Source organism: Neopelma chrysocephalum, unplaced genomic scaffold (assembly GCF_003984885.1).
Source record: "Neopelma chrysocephalum unplaced genomic scaffold, ASM398488v2 Primary Assembly neopelma1_22, whole genome shotgun sequence".
In the NCBI taxonomy this organism is placed as follows: Eukaryota; Metazoa; Chordata; class Aves; order Passeriformes; family Pipridae; genus Neopelma; species Neopelma chrysocephalum.
The window spans coordinates 30410062-30427488 of NW_020897689.1; the positions used below are offsets into that span (position 1 = coordinate 30410062).

The following is a 17427-nucleotide window of genomic DNA, read 5'->3' on the forward strand; positions in this document are numbered from 1 at the left end:
CACCATTTGTAAGAACACAATCTTCCTGCTGCCTTTGTATTTGTGTGTGTGTATCTTTATCCCAGAGCTACCAAATAGCTGCAGGTGTTGACAGGTAGGGTTAGGCTTCAGCTGTTTTTTTCTACTGTGTTAGAGAAGCTGACAGCTGTGGACACAGAGATACAGGCAGACAGGAATGGGAGATCTCCTGGTCCTTGTAGAAAATATGTGTCAAGCTGCAGCCAAATGCTGTCCAATATGTACTCCTTAATGTGTCAGCTGGCATTTGCTGAATTAATTTAGTTTTCTTGCATTCCGTTCTCATAGGGCCCATAGTGGTCAGTGAGTTACAGTCAAATGCTCTCAGACTGTCTTCTAAAAACCATAATTCAAGTTTCTTTCAAATTCTTTGCTTTCTAAACTTTGACTTTTTGCTGTCTGTCAAAGATGAATCTGTTAATCACAAAGAATGTGAGACTAAATCCAAAACAGACATTACATTGTGCTGTTTTTAAAAATCATTCAGATATAGAAAAGATAGAATATTTGCAGTTAGGTAGATTCAGCTGAAATATTACTTTATCAGTAATTTTGTGTGCTCGTTTGGAGAAATTTCCAACAAAATTGGGTGTACAATTTCCGAGGAACCACTGTTTTAGCAGCATAGGAAACTATTGAGACTTGTCTTTGTACTTTAAGTTGGATTGCAGCTCAGTGAATGGAGGAGGGCATTTTTTTCTAGTGTAAACTCTTTAATGCAGTGGTTCAGTACTTTAATTTTGAGGTCTTTTAAGTTTGGTGTCATACAGATGCTTTTTCCCCTCTTTCCCCCTTTTGATCCCTGTGTTTCTTGCATGCATCCATTCTGGAAGCCAGCAGGCAAAGTCCATTGGAACTAGAGTGTTTGCTGGGATAAGTAGGAAAAAAAGTGTGTGTGGAGTTTTGTAATATTATTAACCTCATTAATTGTTTATTATTAACTGAATTTATACAATAGCTAGTAACTCCCAAAAACACTTCTCTGTGGGTGCTTTTCACAGATTGGTCCATCTGAACCTTCTGAAAAGTTGATAGAAGGTGAAATCTCAAGTGATCACCTTAGCAATAGCCTTTCAAGTTTTTTGGAAAATGAGAAACTCTCATCTCTTCCAAGTTCAGATGAAGATGCCACTGGTAAGCGTGTTTATAACCCTTGGTAGTTGAGTCTATAATTGTGACTCAATGTTATTGCATACTTTAGAAGGAAGATATTGTTTTACTGAAGTATTTATTACTGGATTATGCTGGATGAAGAACTAGTGTAGCAATATGAAAGAAAACTCTCTTCTTTGGAAAACTGACTATTTTAAAATCATAACAGGACTAGGAGGCTGTGGAGTTTGTCAGAGAAGTTCACAATTGGAATTTTAATCTAAAAAATTAAACAACAGTCCTCAGTTACTGTGAATCAAAAATATATGTAGAAATGTGGCTTTAATTTAGTAAAATGGTAACCCTAGCTACAGTTTCAGTTCAACTTGGTAGAGATAAACTTCTGTGGTGAAGAACATGCAAGAAAAATTGTGTCTTGGAAAGCTTCTCACTTGGCAAATAGGAATAGTATTGTTATTAGTAGTAGCACTTAACATTTTTTGCCATTGAAATATAGAATATATATGTGTATGTTTCAGTCACTTTCTGGGAAGTTTGAATAATGTTACATATATTTTCCTTTTAATTTATAAGTATATATATGATTTACTAGTTGGGATGTGGTGGTGTATAGATGTGTGAAGGAAGATGAGTTATTGGATAGCCTGGAAGTTAAAATGGTAGCTTGTGTCATCTTGTTTTGCTGTGTATCACTAGTCATGTGGTAATGTGACTCAGTTATTTTAAGGAAAAACAGGATAATTCTGATCTGATTGTGTGTTGTGAAACTCAATGTATTAGAAATTATGGAGCTGGATAGTATGCCAGGTGATATAACATGACTATTAAAAGTAGTTGTTTTCTTCTCTTTCAATAGATGATGATATTGATGATGAGGAATTTTTTGATAACGAACTAGAAGCCTATTTTGAGCAGCTGATAAAACCAGAAATGACAAGAGGAGACACCAACCTGCAGAAACTCTCAGAATGCTGGAGAGCGCTGAAGCTTTCTGAAAATGGCTTATTTCAAGTAGGTTTAAAATTAAAAGCTCAGCGTACCAAATGGTTCTTGAGCATGTTAAACAAACTTTCGGTAGCTAAATTTGTTGCTATTCTTAAATAGAGCTAGTTTTAACTGTTTGTTTGTTTTTTTTTTTTTATTTCTATAGCTATTAAGGGACTTCTTTCCTATCATAGAGCGAGTTTATAAATACTCTCTTTGATCACTCCTTTTTTAAGTCTTGGATAGCAATGTCCAAAGTGTTATTAAGTGTACAGCATCGCAGACTTGTGTTTCTGGGAGAGTAAGTCAGTCTCTTAAATAATTGGTAAGTGTGTGAAAGGTAAATGTAGGGCAGCAATTGGCTGGCTTGTAGTTTGCCTTTGAGCAACAGTTAGCTCCATTGCAAATAGGTTGCCAGGGATTAAGTGCCTTTCCATTTTCTTGACTTTGCAACAGTGGATGCAATCCTGGCAGTCTTGTGCTTGACCAGAGTGGAAAAGCGTGATTGATTTTAAACAGTTAAATAAACTGTAGCTTCTGAAATTTCAGAAATTTCCCAACTGACATCAGTTTCCAGGCTGTGGGAAGTGATGTTAACCCTGTACAGGTGGTCAGCATAGGCTGCCAGTTGCTGGTCTATGGCTGTACATGAAGAAAGGGATAAGTGGTTTGAAGAGCGAGAATAACAGAGTTCTGCTCTCTGATCTCAGGTCTTCTCTGCTGGTGTAAGATCTTCCTGCTCTACAGTGTTGTAGATGAGCAGTGGGGCTCCGAGTTGGATTTGGAGTCCTCATCCAACAGTGGGTCAACCAGAAGGGAAAGAGGAGTAGCACAATGCTCATGTTAAAGGGGATGAGAGCATACAGTAGGAAAAAAGAAGGAATCCTCCCATCTTCTTGCTGTGCATGCCTTTGGAGGCAGATGCATGAACTGGCAGGAAGTATTGTCCATAGTGGTGGTGCTGGCAGCTAGAGATGCCTGCGGCAATGGCACAAGTAAACAAAGGATGATCATCTCTTTACTACTAGGAAATTTTTAATGTTGTAAAAAGCCCTCTAGTGTTAATTTTTTTCCTTTGGTATATCTATTCTAGTGTAACTTAATATTTATAATTTTTAATTTTTTTTTTAAATTTAAAGGAGAACTTTCAGGATTCTCCCAGTTACAAGGCTCTGACAGGAGTAGACTCTGGAAATGCTAGTGATGAAGATTCACAAAATGAAGGCATAACTGGATGTCCTGTGCAAAGAGAAATGCTGCCTAAAGCAGTACAGCAACCGGTATGAAATTGCCATTTAAATTCCTGTTAATCTGATAGAGTAAGGCTGTAGTAGAAGATGGCAGTGTGTTTGAAAACTTGTTAGAGGTTGAACTAACCACACAACCTTTCTTTACAAAAATTTAATAACACCACTTTGTTTTTAGATATTTTTTTCAAGCATAGTTAACTTGGAATGTTTTGTATCTAGAACTGTTAGTACAAATAGCTAACAACTACACTTCTGACACTTTTCAAATGATTATTGTTTTCGAAGAATTCCATGACTACTGTAGATGTGCTGGATTCCCGTGCTGCTGCTGAGTTGCAATTAGATTCACTGTATCTCCAGTGCATGGACAGCCGAAAAGCTGATGTCTCAGATGTCCTTCCAAAGCAAGAAATACAGTCCTCTGACTGTCAGGCTGCTTCTTCTGATGCAGAAGTACTAAACACAGCAAGACGGTTTTTGGGACGTGACACCACTGCTGAAGTTCTTAGTGCAAATGCACCTCAGGCAGAGGCAGCTGAATGTGAAGTTGGTCTTCCTGATGCTTACCTGTCACCAACTGGAGACAGCTCTGAGAACTTAAGTTTAGGTGCAACAGGCAAAGGTAGGATGCTTTAGATACAACCCATCTATGCAATTGGGACCACACTCTGTTGCATGTAAAAAGAAATAAAATTGTAAGGTAGGCATTTTTCTTCAGTTGTGGGAGTTGGTAATAAAAAACAGTGTGGCATGAATAAATTTTGGGTTGCTTTTGTTTTAAGAAACACTTGTATGTTGCACTTAACTGTTATTTTTTGCCGATGAAACTAGTTTAAGCTTGCAGTTGCAGCAACTTCAGCTCTGTTTTTTTTTTAAGTTGTTGCTGACTTCTGGCAAGGGAACTTAATCTAGATTAATCGGACTTTGATCTAAAATAAGGAGATTTTACTATATTATTTTTTATTTTAATCCACAGTGTAGCATTTCATGTATCTTTCAGGTGATTTACCACACAGCATTGTCTATCAAAATGAAGAGGGCAGATGGGTGACTGATCTTGCATATTATACTTCATTTGATGAAGAACAAGATTTAAATCTGTCTGAAGATGATAAAATAAATGAGGAGTTCATTACTGGCTGTATGTAATCTTTTTTCCTTTTTAAATAGCTCTTGTCTGTAACAGTGTTAAGTAAACTTTCCTTTTTTTTTTCACTTCAACAAATAGGTATTTCACGTTTTAAAGCCTCCAGGCTTTAGATACTACAAATTATTTGAAAGTTGATGCTGATAGTAGCCTACAATGATATCATCATTATTTATAGCTGATAGCTTCTTTCCATATTTCTTACTCTTCACAGGAAAGGTGTTTCGAAACCAAAGAAAAAGCATTCTAACATGTGCCACTGTAGACAAATCAATTCCTTAGCACAAAAATGTCATCTAGTCATCTGTTTTACTAGATAGATTCAAGCAATGTGTGCAACAGTATTTCTCCTAGTCTCTTATAATTTCTAAAGCTGATGTATGTATGGGCTACTGTATTCTCAAGATGTCCATGGTCCACTCAAGGTTCTTCTTTCTTTCAAAAGAAAATGCTATGTATGTTGTTGTCTAAAACTGTTTATTCTGAATGAGTGATCAAACTGGTTGAAATAATGGAGTTGACTGGTTGAAATAATGTTTTTCAACACTGTAGTGGTTTTCTGCTGGTTCAAGCAAATATGATCCCATTTGGGAAAAACTTCCCCATCTGCTGTGTCAATAAAGTAGTGCTCTTCCATTATTTTTCAAATGCCATTATATTTCTGACACATTCTTGCTTTTTAGACGTGCACTGTCAAGTGATTCAAATATTAGACTGTTGTAAATTTTTCCAAGGCTGTTTAGGTTTTTCCCACCTGATGGGTTTTTCTGCTTTTGAGCTGATTGGCTCACCTCTTTGCATGATAGAGGATAACACACTTACAAATTCAAGGTTATTAGCATTCTTCTGGCTGCTAGTTTGCTTGTCTGTCTGCAATGCTCAAGTGTGGAGTTTGACAGCTGAAGAGATTTAATTTGTAGAAACAGAAAGGAAATGTTGCTTCTGATGCTTCTGAGTCTCATGACATCTGTCTGTCAGCAAACTATGCATACAGTGTATTCTTGTATGGAGTAGTGCAGGATTGCTCACTTGAGCGTTGAGTGCTTCAAAAGGTCTCCAGAGAGGTGTAATGCTTATACAGAGGATTAAGTAAGAACTAATATTGACTTAGAGTTCAACTGGATATGACTATGGATCATTTGTAGTGTCAGGTTGCCTTGAGGAAATACAGTTGGATTGCTCAACTTTTTGTATTCCAACTTTGTTTCTTTCCTCAGAGCATGTATTGCAAGTTCTCATAAGTAATTTTATGGACAACACCTGTGTTCGCTTTACAAGTTTGTGTCCATTCTTGACTTTTGCTTCCATTTACCCTGTGTCCTCTATGACTAGGGATGCTCTGTGTACAAACCCGCATATTTTAGAAGTTTAGGCGAACTTAATGATACTTTGAAATAAGGGGATAGAGCAGTACCTCTTGATCAGTTTTCCACATAATTTTGCTGAAGAGACTTCAGGTGTTCATTGTTCTGTAGTGGTAATTGTGCAATTAGTACAATAATTTGAATTCAAAAGTAAGTGATTTATTTGGCCTGTTAATTTGCATAGGTTTTTCATGAAGTGGTACAAACCAGTCTGTTTCTTTGCTCCAATTCACACCTTGATGAAGTAAATTTTCAATCCCAAATATAGTAAAAGTTTGTTTGGAAGTAGCTACATGATGCCTGATTCTAGCTAGTATGGGTAGCATAACCTGTGAAAAGTTATAGTTTAGTTTGGGGTTAAGGCTGTAAGAGACTTCCTTTACTCACCCCTAAGTTGATTAGCTAAATGCTGATTTTACTTTGACTCGTTAAGATCCAGTGAGTACCCCTTTAAAACTAATTTTATATAACTTTCTCACCAAAACGGGCTGGAGTAACTCCTACCGTGTCTCAAACTGTCTCAGATCTAGAATTATATATGCAATAATTGTCCATCAGAATTTAGTTTAATGATGAAAAATAATAATGATGGCACTTAATAACTTCTACCTTATTTTATTAAATGTTCTTTTTGGTTTGAAGCTGAAGCAGCAGCTATGATTGCACAGGACGAGGAAGAATTTGAGAAAGCGCACAGACTTGTGCAGGTAACTATGTCAATTTAAACAGAATAGTTCTATAATTTATTTACAAGTTACAACTTCTGAAATCTCTTTGTCTGCAGGCAGAAAGAGTAGATTCATCTGAATTAGCAGATACTTCATGGAAATCTGCTAATAGCTGCATTCTGCTGAGAACATCTGATCTTGATAAAGATGCCAGTTATTTACGTTTGTCTTTGGGGGAGTTCTTTGGTCAGAGATCTGAAGCTCTTGGTTGTCTTGGTGGAGGCAGTGATGTAAAACGGGTATGTATCTTAATGTTGAGAGACAAGAGAAGGAGAAGAAAAACAACAACTAGCACTACTTTTCTTATCTTGTAACTAATTCTGAGAACTGATTTTCTAAGTTGACTTATAAAGGAAATTATCTGTGTGAGAGAGGTCTGGATTGACTTTAGTTTCCCACTTGGAATTTGTGATGTGCTGGCTGATGTTACCAATGAATGTTGATCTTCACCTTCTGGTCAGGAACTAATTATGTGTAGGGTTAGAGGGAGAAAGGTACATCATATACAGGGCACATGTTGGAGGTTCACATAATAGTTGAATGAAATGCTGCTGAGACAGGGGTATTTGAACAGTGAGGGCATCATTGAATGGCTGTTGATAATTGATGTGACCCTGACTCTAGGGAAATGCCCAACTTCAGTAAAAGTCATCTAGATTCGACTTACCAACATCTATATGCTTCTTGCATCTGTGGGATACCTGGCCCTTCTCTCATCTGCTATTGGTAGACAGGATCCTCATCTGTGTTGCAGACTAAAAAAAGGATGGGAAAGTGTGTACCGTGGGAGGAAGAAGACAAGTATGCTTCTGAAATTCACTTGTGTCCTGATGAATTGGTAGAGTTGGCATGTTCTGTCCTAGTGCATTCTGAGGCTCAGTGGCAGAGCATGACTCCAGGCAGAGATGGTGAGAGCATGTGTACTTTGTTTTGTGTAACTGGTATAACTAAGTTGTGTCCTGGTTTCAGTTGTGATAGTTTTCTTCTTAGTAATTGGTACAGTGCTGTGTTTTGAATTTAGTATGAGAACAGTGTTGATAACACACTGATGTTTTGGTTGTTGCGAAGTAGTGCTTACTGTAAATCAAGGACTTTGCAGTGTCTCATGCTCTGCCAGTGAGCAGATGCACAAGAAGCTGGGGAACATGGCCAGAACAGCTGACCTGAATTGACCAAAAGGATATTCTGTACCACAGAACATGATGCTCGGTCTATAGACTGGTGGGAGTTGGCTGGCACCCACAAATCACTGTTCAGGGACAGACTGGGCATTGGTGAGTGATTGTGTTGTGCACCACTTGTTTCTTTTGGGTTGCATTCTTTTATCCTTCCTTTTCATTACAATTGTTATAGTTTTAATTTATATCTTGTGTCAATTATTAAACTGTTCTTATCTCAACCCACAAGGTTTACCTGTTCTTTTCAGCTCTTTCTGGTGGTGATGGGAGTGAGTGAATGACTTGTGTGGTACTTAGTTGCTAGCTGGGGTTCAGCCATGACATTTGTTAGTTTATTTTATGTGTATATATATATATGGGAAATGTATGTATTTGGATCAGGCATTTGCAGTACTAGGAGGCACATGTTATTTCTTAGTGGTATGAGAGCCAGACACCAACTGGGCAGGCACTGTGGGCTGAAACTGCTTTGCAAGCCCACTGAACCTATTTGTTAGTGATTAAATTTACTCATGCTGTATTCTGGGGTATTTTTTTTATAGCCATCTTTTGGTTACTATATTACATCTCCGAAGAAAAGGCAACCTGTTGCTTTGCTAAGGCAGTCTGATTCATCAGGAGGTGACACCATCCAAGAGATTTCACAGTTGTCTGAAGTGCTCTCAGGTAATTATGGAACAGCTCTTTTTTTCTGTAGGGCATTAATGGAGCAAGTCTATCCCAGGAATGCAGGTTTCTAGACAATTTCCTTACTGTTAATTAACTCTGTCTTTTTTTTTTGTTGTTGTTGTTAGATGACCTAGAAGCACAAACAAAAGAACATGCAAATTCTACTAGCTCGGAAGGTTCGGGGCATAGGATGGATACTGCAACTGGAATACATAAAAGCATTAATACAGAAGCTGCTACCAAAAGTGAAGCAAAGGTATTTGTCTTGTATTTTTCTCTGAAGTGCAATTGTGAACTGAAAGAAAATTCAACTGACTCCAATTATTATTGTTTCTTTGGTTACAGCTAAATTTGGACTTTCATATCAGCTCATTGCTTTTTATATTGATCATTTGAATCCTAATAGGTGCCACTGTTTGTTAGGATGATTTCATTAGAATGGCATGATCCTGTAGTGAGCCAGGTGTTACTATCACCATTTCGTTTTCCTTTTTCTTCTAAATTCACTTTTGGAGTTGTTAGTCTGTCAGCCTGTAGTTTTTCAGACTCGTAGGCTATTAACATTCTGCCATCAAGTTTCTGAATTTCATCTGTGTCTTGCTTTTCTATTTTTTTAATGAAAACAACTTGTCTTTACCATAGGAATAAAGTCTTTTAGTTGATAGAATTTAAGAATATCAACATGGTGCAAGTCTGAAAAAGTGTATTTTCAAATTGGTAATCCTAGATACCTACCCTAGACACTTACCTTCTCTGCCTGAATGTGTCAGCTAAGCCTGCTGGCAATGCTCCTCTTAATGTAGGCCAGGATGCTGTTGACCTTCTTTGACACAAGGGCACATTACTGGCTCATGGTCAACTTCCTGTCTACCAGTACCCTCAAGTCCTTTTCTGCCAAGCTGCTTTCCAGCTGGTTGGTCCACAGCCTGTATGCATGCATGGAGTTATTCCTTCTCAGGTGCTGGTCTTGGCATTTCCCTTTGAACTTCACAGCCCATTTTTCTGTCCTGTTGAGATCCCTCTGAATGACAGCTGACTCTCCTGGTGTACCAACCACACCTCCCAATTTTGTATGATGATGAAACTTGCTGAAGGTGCACTCTGCCCCATCATCCACATCGTTAATGAACTTGTTGAACAGTACTGGTCCCTGTCTTGATCCGCAGGGTACTCTACCAGTGGGTGACTGGCCTCCTGGTGGACTTTGTGCTGTTGATCACAACCCTTTGAGCTTGTCAGCCCAGCCAGTTTTTGGTCCAGTCACCATCTAGTTATCTGCTCCATACCTTGTCCATCTTTTTATGAGGATGTTGTGAAGACATACATGCGTATCTACAGGAGGACAGCTGTTTTCAATTCTTGCTGAATGTGTGTGTGTCTGAGAGGTGGGAAGAGACTGGTCTGGATGTGACTCTACGTACTCCATGCTTTTTGCTAAGTGCGGCCAATGTGAAAACTAAAGAACAAATCAGACTTGAGTGACAGAGAAAACAGTAGGAATAACTTTGTCTTCCCCCTATAGAAAGGTGGATGATTTAAAGTTAAATGGGAGTTTACTGTATATTTGGTCATGGTACTTTCTTTACTGTTTGTTTTCAATGGATTTTTACTCCCAGTTCTTCCACTGAATTAAAGCCTTTTGGGATTTAAAAAGTTTTACATGAACTAAGACTTCCTAGCAGGCAATCTTTATTTATCTTTAAAAAAAACCTTTTCGGAGTAGACTTAAAAAAATCAGCAGAATAAGAACTATGCCTATTGCAGTGTTCCTTCTTGACAGGCGATTAAAAATGCGACAACTAGAAATGTTAATACGTTACCATATCCCGAAATGCAAAATAATTCAAACAAGCAAACAAAACACAGAAAATAAAACACTAAACAAAAAATTTCTTACTGTGGTGCATTTTGGTTTGTTGTAGGATGGAACTCATAAAGACAAGTTTGAGGACGGCTTATCTAATCATTCTGACTCTGTTCTGAGTATTAGCACAATTGCAACTGCTATTGCTAATGCTTCAACCAGTGCTGAACCTTCCCAACTAGCTGCTATGATGATGGCACTCTCTAATAAAAGTAAAAGAACACATTTCCTTCCTGGAATTGCTAAAGAGGCGGAACTCTCTGCTAATCCAGTATTATCCAGCAATGATGATAATAGTGTATTTGATATGGAAAAATACCTCAAAAAATCAGATGAGAACGGACATGAAAGTGAATATGAGAGTATTGTGAAACATGGAGCATCTGTCCAGAACCTTATCTCTGATACCTTGTTACTGGGTAAAGATAAAAGTAAGGATGCTCTTGCAGAAGACTTGATGAATAATCATAGCAAACAGCAAGAAATAGAAAAGCGATTGCTAAATTATCTCAATGAAGGAAGTGATTGTGAGAATTTTTCCAGTCTGTCTAGTGTTCCCAACCATGAAGACGTAACTGCAGATAGTGTTAAAGATTCAAAAAAGTTGTCAGATATAGTAAATGGTAAACATTTACAGTCAATGGATGCTGATGTTAAATCAGATACACTTAATGGAAATGAAACCCACACATGTGGAATTTCTTTAGCAGTAAACAGGGAAGTGGCACAGAGAAGTCCGCTTGCTTACCAGAACAGCAATCTCAGTAGTAGATTTTGTATAAGAGAAGGTGGAGAAACAGTAGATCAAGCAACAAATGCTGTTCCTGAACCAGGTAATGATTTGTTGGAGGGAAATACAGGAAATACTCTGTGTCTCAGCAACTTAAAACCTACCAAGCAATCTATTAGATATGTCTCAGTAAGTCCTACAAATGCAAAGCCTACGCAGAAATGGGACAATGATGAAAGGAAGCAAAATGCAGAAATAGAGAAGAGAAACAAGGATGCCAATACTGCTTGTGGTGGGAATGCAAAACGTGTAACTTTTGAGAAGCTCTCCCCAACTTCCCAGAATAGTACTGGTAAGTAAACCTATATAAATGTAACCAGTTATTGAAAAGGCTTTTCTTTACAGTAGACGTGTACTTAAATAAATACTGTTATTAAATTCTGTTTATTTGATAGACAATAAATCCATTCTACCTGAATGTGACTTACAGCATTTGGAGGATGAGCAGTATAGCTTCAGACCTTCAACTTCACCTCTGATTCACTCTTCTCCTAGTGAGACTTCTGGAACGGCGTTTTCAGGGTAAATTCTTGGTGCAGGTTATAAGAATTAATGCTTTGTGAAGATTGTTGAGGGTTCAAGTTCTGTTTTAGATGTTGTCCTTCATGTAGGTTTACAGAAGCTCATTATTAGGCTAAGACTTCATTCGTAGGCTAACCTTGACATTCTATAGACCAATGAAGATGTGTATTTTAAACTTATAAGTATTTCACTCCGTTTGGTTCGCTGATTCGAACCATTGCTTGCTGTGAGAGAGGATGGGTAGAAATATTTGTATTGCTTTTTACCACTTTGTATCTTGACGGATACTTCTGTCTAAGGTTTAAAGTTTTCTTTGCAACTGAAGGAGCAACGTTTTTTTAAATGAGCTTCCATAACAGTAAGTGTCATAAGCTGTAAGATTACAACTAAATTAATGTAGTCTTAAACATATAAACATGGCCAGTAGCTAATAATTATGTGCAGTCTCATAAAAAGATGAGGCAACTGATTTCTTTGACTTACCAAACAGTGAACTTGAAAGTTATCTAACTACAGTTAGTGTTTTGTGCATGTTATTAGAGTTGCAGGCTGTTGGGCGTTTCTCAGAAGTTAATATGTGCAGTAGTGTGTGTATTCTTTCAGGCATGTTATGTGGATATTAGGATTTCCAGTTAAAATTGTGATTTCTCATTTCTACTAAGTTAAACAGAATGCCTAAGCTGACTTTTAGAATAGTCTAGCTAATGTGTAGTATTGATTTTCTTGAGGGCAGCATTAGAAATATATTCTAATACTCACATACTTTGGATCTGTTTTTCAGGTCTGAAAAGGACTTTACTTGCCCGTCCCAGTATCAGGAATCTTCTTGCAAGGAAAATGTACTACCTCAGTCAGTTTACTCAAGTCCAAGCATGAGCAGATTGACATATGTCTCTGCAGCCAGCAGTACCCATAAGAACACAACAGCAGTACATAGTTCAGAGACATACTGGGTAAGAAAAACAAAACAACCCCTCTCCCTTACCCTCAAACAGAACTTTTAAATGGTCAAAGTAATTCTAAAATAGAAAAGGGTTTCAGAATGGTTTAGGACATGCTGTGCATAAAGAAAAGGTATTCTGCTTCTCCCCAGGTCGTGATTTTTTAGAAATTTGAATTCTGGAATACACTGTGGTAAATGCATGTACTCTAATGAATATAAACATAGTAAAACAATCAAAGAACTACAAAGTTTTGAAAAAGTTAGATTTGGTGTATTTTTTTCCTTTCATTTTTTCCCATAACTTCTCGTTAAGTCATTCTGTTCTTGGAATGTGACACAGTATTCCAGTAGTATTTTGTAGGATATATGTCTGCTTTCATCACTCCTGATGCTCCCTTTCTGTTCAGCTTAAGCTGTTAGGAGGATACTTTTCCTGGTTTGATTCTTTTTCTGGAGAAATGTTTATAAATACATAGTTTAGCTTATACTACTTTTATTCAGGACTGAAACTATATTTTTCTACCTCTGACAGTTTTTTTTTATTGCTTTGGAAAAGAGTATACTCTGAGAGTGAAATTTGTGTTCAGACTTACAGACTTATGCTGATTAAAATAGTTGGCCATCTTTTATCTGAGTTTATGCATTCCTTGGATTTGAGATCTTTCTGTACTGTCTCTCCTCTTCCAAAGTGTGTAGAACTGTGGATGGAGCTTTAAAAAACAGACAAACAAAAGCTGAAAAACCTCTGAGACTGCGTGACTACGTTTATTTTGCAATATCTTTATCAGTTGTGCTTTTCTCTAACACAGGAAATAGAAATGCTATCTACTACATCTTCTCCTTTCATTTGCAAAGGATGAGTCTTTTCATGACTGATGACTAGTGAAAGCTTAGTGAAGCCTTCCCTTCCTCCAGTAGGAGCACCCGCGACAATGTTGCTCCTTCCTGATCCTTGGAGCATGCGTGTGCTGACCTGTGGCCCATTTTGTTCTAGGTCTAGTTGCTCGAGTTACACAGGAAGTATTTGTTCTTTTCCATCTTGATTTTTCCAGTGAGAATCACAGCCCAATAGGAAGAAACCGAAGGACAAATTTTAAATGGGTGTTTTCTTGCAGTCCATGCTGGTGTAGCATCAGCTCATAGGTCTGTTTTTCACAGATTTGCATATAGTTCTTGATTACTGTCATCTCATGGGTGACTCCTTGTGCTTTGACATAACTGGCTGCATACTGTTTTGCCCCTTTGTCTTGAAGAGATATTACTGTTTAAGTAGTCTTTGTTCCCTGATAGCTCAGAAAGGAGATCCTCAAGTACTTTGCCAAAGATTTACATTTGTATTATGAGTACATTTGTAAGTCCCATTTATAAGCCCCACAGTGTTAATTTATTCCTTTGTGTTAGGAATCTTTTATGCTGAGAGGGAGTGACTGATAGATTTTAATCTCATTTGTTCTTGTTAAGAGCCACTTTCATGTCCCTTGCCTGAAGCTTCTACAGACAAGAAGTTGTTTGTATTGGTGTTACCCTCAGATCTGAATACTTACTATAGCACAGTCTCTTTAACCAGTGGTCCCCTTTCCCTTTAACATTAGGATCAGGTTGTCAAAAGTGCATGTTTTTTTAATTTTTAAAATTTTTTTTATTTATTGTTTGTTTGAGTTGGCCTGGTGAGCTGTCTCACCTTGGGCAGCTGCTCTGAATACCCTTTATAAAGGACTGTAACTTGCAGCTTACTCGTCTACAACAATCTGAGCAGCTATTTTATTGTTCTTTCCCCTTCTTTTACATGCTATTCCCTGCCTCCCAAGTCCTATTTACTTAAGATGAATAATTGCTTTATACAGTAGATACTTTCCATCCCTTTGTGTAGCTCTCTTGTTTCTGTGTCAGAGTTTTCTAGGTACACCTGTTCTGAGCTGATGTCTCATTGCTTTTATACCACACTGTCTAGTTTTGGTTCTGAAACTTTTAAAAAATTATTTTGAAACTCGATTTTTGAAAATGGAATCTGTGGTATAGGTGTACTTAACAAGAAAAAAATTAACCTTTGTAGCACATCTAAAGAACACTTTCATTTTCCAGATTGGTAGGGGGCATACCTGGATTTGCATCCATGCTTCCATTGTGAAGACTCTTTAAGTGTGATACCAGTTGTGGAAAGGTGATTTTCCTGTGGTCAGTCCTCCTCTGCTGATTAGTGTCCATGCTATTGTTAGTAGCTACAAACAGTGCTTGAGAGGGTGTAATCACTTTTGCTCTTGACTGTTAACCCACTAGGAGAATCCTTGAAACCCATTGTGTGTATGCATATTTATGATCTGTACTCCTGTTTCTCTTGGTTTGATTTCCAAGTGAAAAAACCTCAAGACTCTGGGACTAGGAAGAATTGAGAATGGGGGTGAGGTGTGCTCATTCCAGCTACACCATGAGTACCTGACAAAATGGAAGGTCTCTCGGCTTGAATGATTTCTTTGTGTGAGCGCACAAAGAAAATGTTTGTGTCAGTGCATTTTCATGCATCTTGAATCCTTTTTGGTTAGTGACTTGGTTCAAGGCCATTCAGCTCTTTCTTAAAAAGCTGGCACGTATTTCTGGTGTTTTATCAAAGTTGTTTTGGATACAAATCCAAAAATACAGCACTATAGGGACTGTTGTGAAGAAAGTTAGCTATCCCAAACAGACCCAGTAGAATGTGACTTGAGATAATAGACAGGTTGAAGTTGCAGGTTTTCTTTTCCGAGGCAAAGAGCCACAGTTTTTACAAAAGTAAAACTTCTGACAAGACTTCGCAAACTTGACTATTTGTATTGAATGGCAATACCAGTAATGGTCAGACAGGAAAGTTTCCTTAACAGCCAATACTAATATTAAGTTCTGTCTTATGTACCCTGCTTGCTTTTCGAAAATATGCAGTACTACATGGTATGTTTGTTTACTAGGATGAAAATGCTAGTGAACTGAGCACAACAATAATTCGAGCCAGCCCAACTCCTCCACGGGAACATGCAAAGGAGAATCTAGAAGACCACTCATGTCAAAGAAATAGAAAAGAAGCAGTACTTAGTATTGACCAGAAACGAGAAGAAAATGAACTTGTGGGTCTTCAAAGAAAACTTGATAATGTACTGGATCAAGAACTGTCTGAAGAAGGTTTTCCGAAGAATGAAAAGCAGATTGCATCTGTTCCTTCAAGTGTACCAGCAAATCATAAAGAGCCAGACCATGTTAAATCAGCTTTACCAAGTAAATTGGGCACCTTTCAGCCTCATTCGGTCAATGCTGATACACAAGAAGTGTGTCAGGACCAAACAAACAAAGCACAGAGACAAGGATTACAATCTGTGAATGTATTACCCATATATTCTGGATTAAACACTTACATGCCGTGCAATCAAAACTCATCTGGTGAACAGTATGTTCCTATTTCAGCATTTAAATCCCATGTCACTACCTCTGAGAGTCAAGCAATTTCTTCTTCTGTTCCCCCTTTACTTGCAGGGCATTCTCTTGCAACAACTCCATTTGCCCAGCAGCATCTGGGAAATATGCCGTCTTCTGGAAATACAGTTCTGTCTCAGTTTCACGGCTGCATCTCTGCAGGTTTTGGACTTACAGCAGGGCTTCCATGTTCCAGTATCCCACCAGGACATGTTGAGAATCCACTTACTGTAGGAATTCCTTTAGGTCCAAATATTGGTCCTGGCTCTTTGGGTGCAGCTTCACTTTATAATCCACACTCTACTGCATGGAATAATAATATCTTAAATATAAAATCATGTACTGGACAGCCTCTTGGAGCTGGTAGAAACGAGTGGGAGTTGTCAAAGTCACCTGGTATTGGTAAGTGTGTTTTTTACAGTGTGTTTAAAATATAGCTGTGGACAAGGATGGTGATAGCAATGTTGCTTATATTACAGTAAATAAAATTAAGATGACTACTAAGTTTAACCGCAGTTATTGTTTATGCAGTCTTTGTTATTTAAAAATCCCCTATTACTAATTTTCTGTTTAATGGTGTTCTCTGAATTCTTATAGCCTCCCTAATAGTCTTAAAAGAAATTTCTTATAATGTAGAAGAATTTTAGCATTCTTCATCACTGAGTAGTTTTGTGTTTATGTAAGGGATCTAGAACTGTCTTTCCTAAGAGGAAGATAAATCCTAGCTGCAGTTCAAACTAGGCAAGACCCTGGAAATTCCATTGTATTTTATCAGGAAAGTAGATGACATTTCTATTTCCAGCCTAATTTGGCATTAGCAGTCTGTTAAGGCCAAAAGTCCAAGGAGGAGACTGGAGGGCTCAAACTGTTTGCTGGTTATAAAGGGGAAAGACAAGCTGCCAAGTGTCTTCTGACCTTTCTGCTGTTACTCTGTATTTAGACCTAAGCAATGCAAGTTACTATTTCATTTTAAAGACTTCTTTTAACCTACAATCTTGTTAGTTGTTTTCTGCTATACTTTTTTTCTAGCTCATTCTTTCAGTCTAAGTGACAAGCTAGTGGGGTTGAAGATTTGAATTTGTGACAGTCTGTAGCTTGTTTATTGATTGTTCTAAGTCATTGATCTTGTTAGTGCATTTTAAAATAGTGAAATTTGAACTTCTTACTCATTGCCTATATTTATACCAACAAGATGTCATAATACTGGTATTCGAATTTTCTGAGTTGGGCTAGTACAGATTAAATTGTGACCAATGAGTAATTTATGAGTTGTGTATACATATATTTGATGGGTGTGTAATGGAATGTGCTATTTCCAAAAATATTTATTTCTGTGAGAGTAGAACTTTAAGATACCAATTAGAAATGAATGAAATTTCAAATTTCAGACTTGTGGAAAACGTCCTTATGAGAACTGTA

At 37.6% G+C, this 17427-nt stretch overlaps 1 protein-coding gene across 3 annotated transcripts in view; it reads left to right on the forward strand.

Moving 5' to 3' along the window:
• CEP192 (centrosomal protein 192) overlaps positions 1–17427 on the forward strand; it is a 61335-nt gene that overhangs the window by 5578 nt on the left and 38330 nt on the right. For 2 of the 3 annotated variants that reach the window (XM_027677069.1, XM_027677075.1), the window contains exons 6-18: positions 1020–1152; positions 1988–2142; positions 3255–3395; positions 3651–3987; positions 4366–4506; positions 6519–6583; positions 6661–6843; positions 8325–8448; positions 8577–8707; positions 10374–11397; positions 11501–11627; positions 12409–12580; positions 15510–16410. In XM_027677069.1, coding sequence (XP_027532870.1) covers positions 1020–1152; positions 1988–2142; positions 3255–3395; positions 3651–3987; positions 4366–4506; positions 6519–6583; positions 6661–6843; positions 8325–8448; positions 8577–8707; positions 10374–11397; positions 11501–11627; positions 12409–12580; positions 15510–16410 — 3634 coding nt within the window. Of the gene's footprint in view, positions 1–1019; positions 1153–1987; positions 2143–3254; positions 3396–3650; positions 3988–4346; positions 4507–6518; positions 6584–6660; positions 6844–8324; positions 8449–8576; positions 8708–10373; positions 11398–11500; positions 11628–12408; positions 12581–15509; positions 16411–17427 lie in introns of those variants that run through there. The other variant, XM_027677083.1, reaches the window with a different exon arrangement.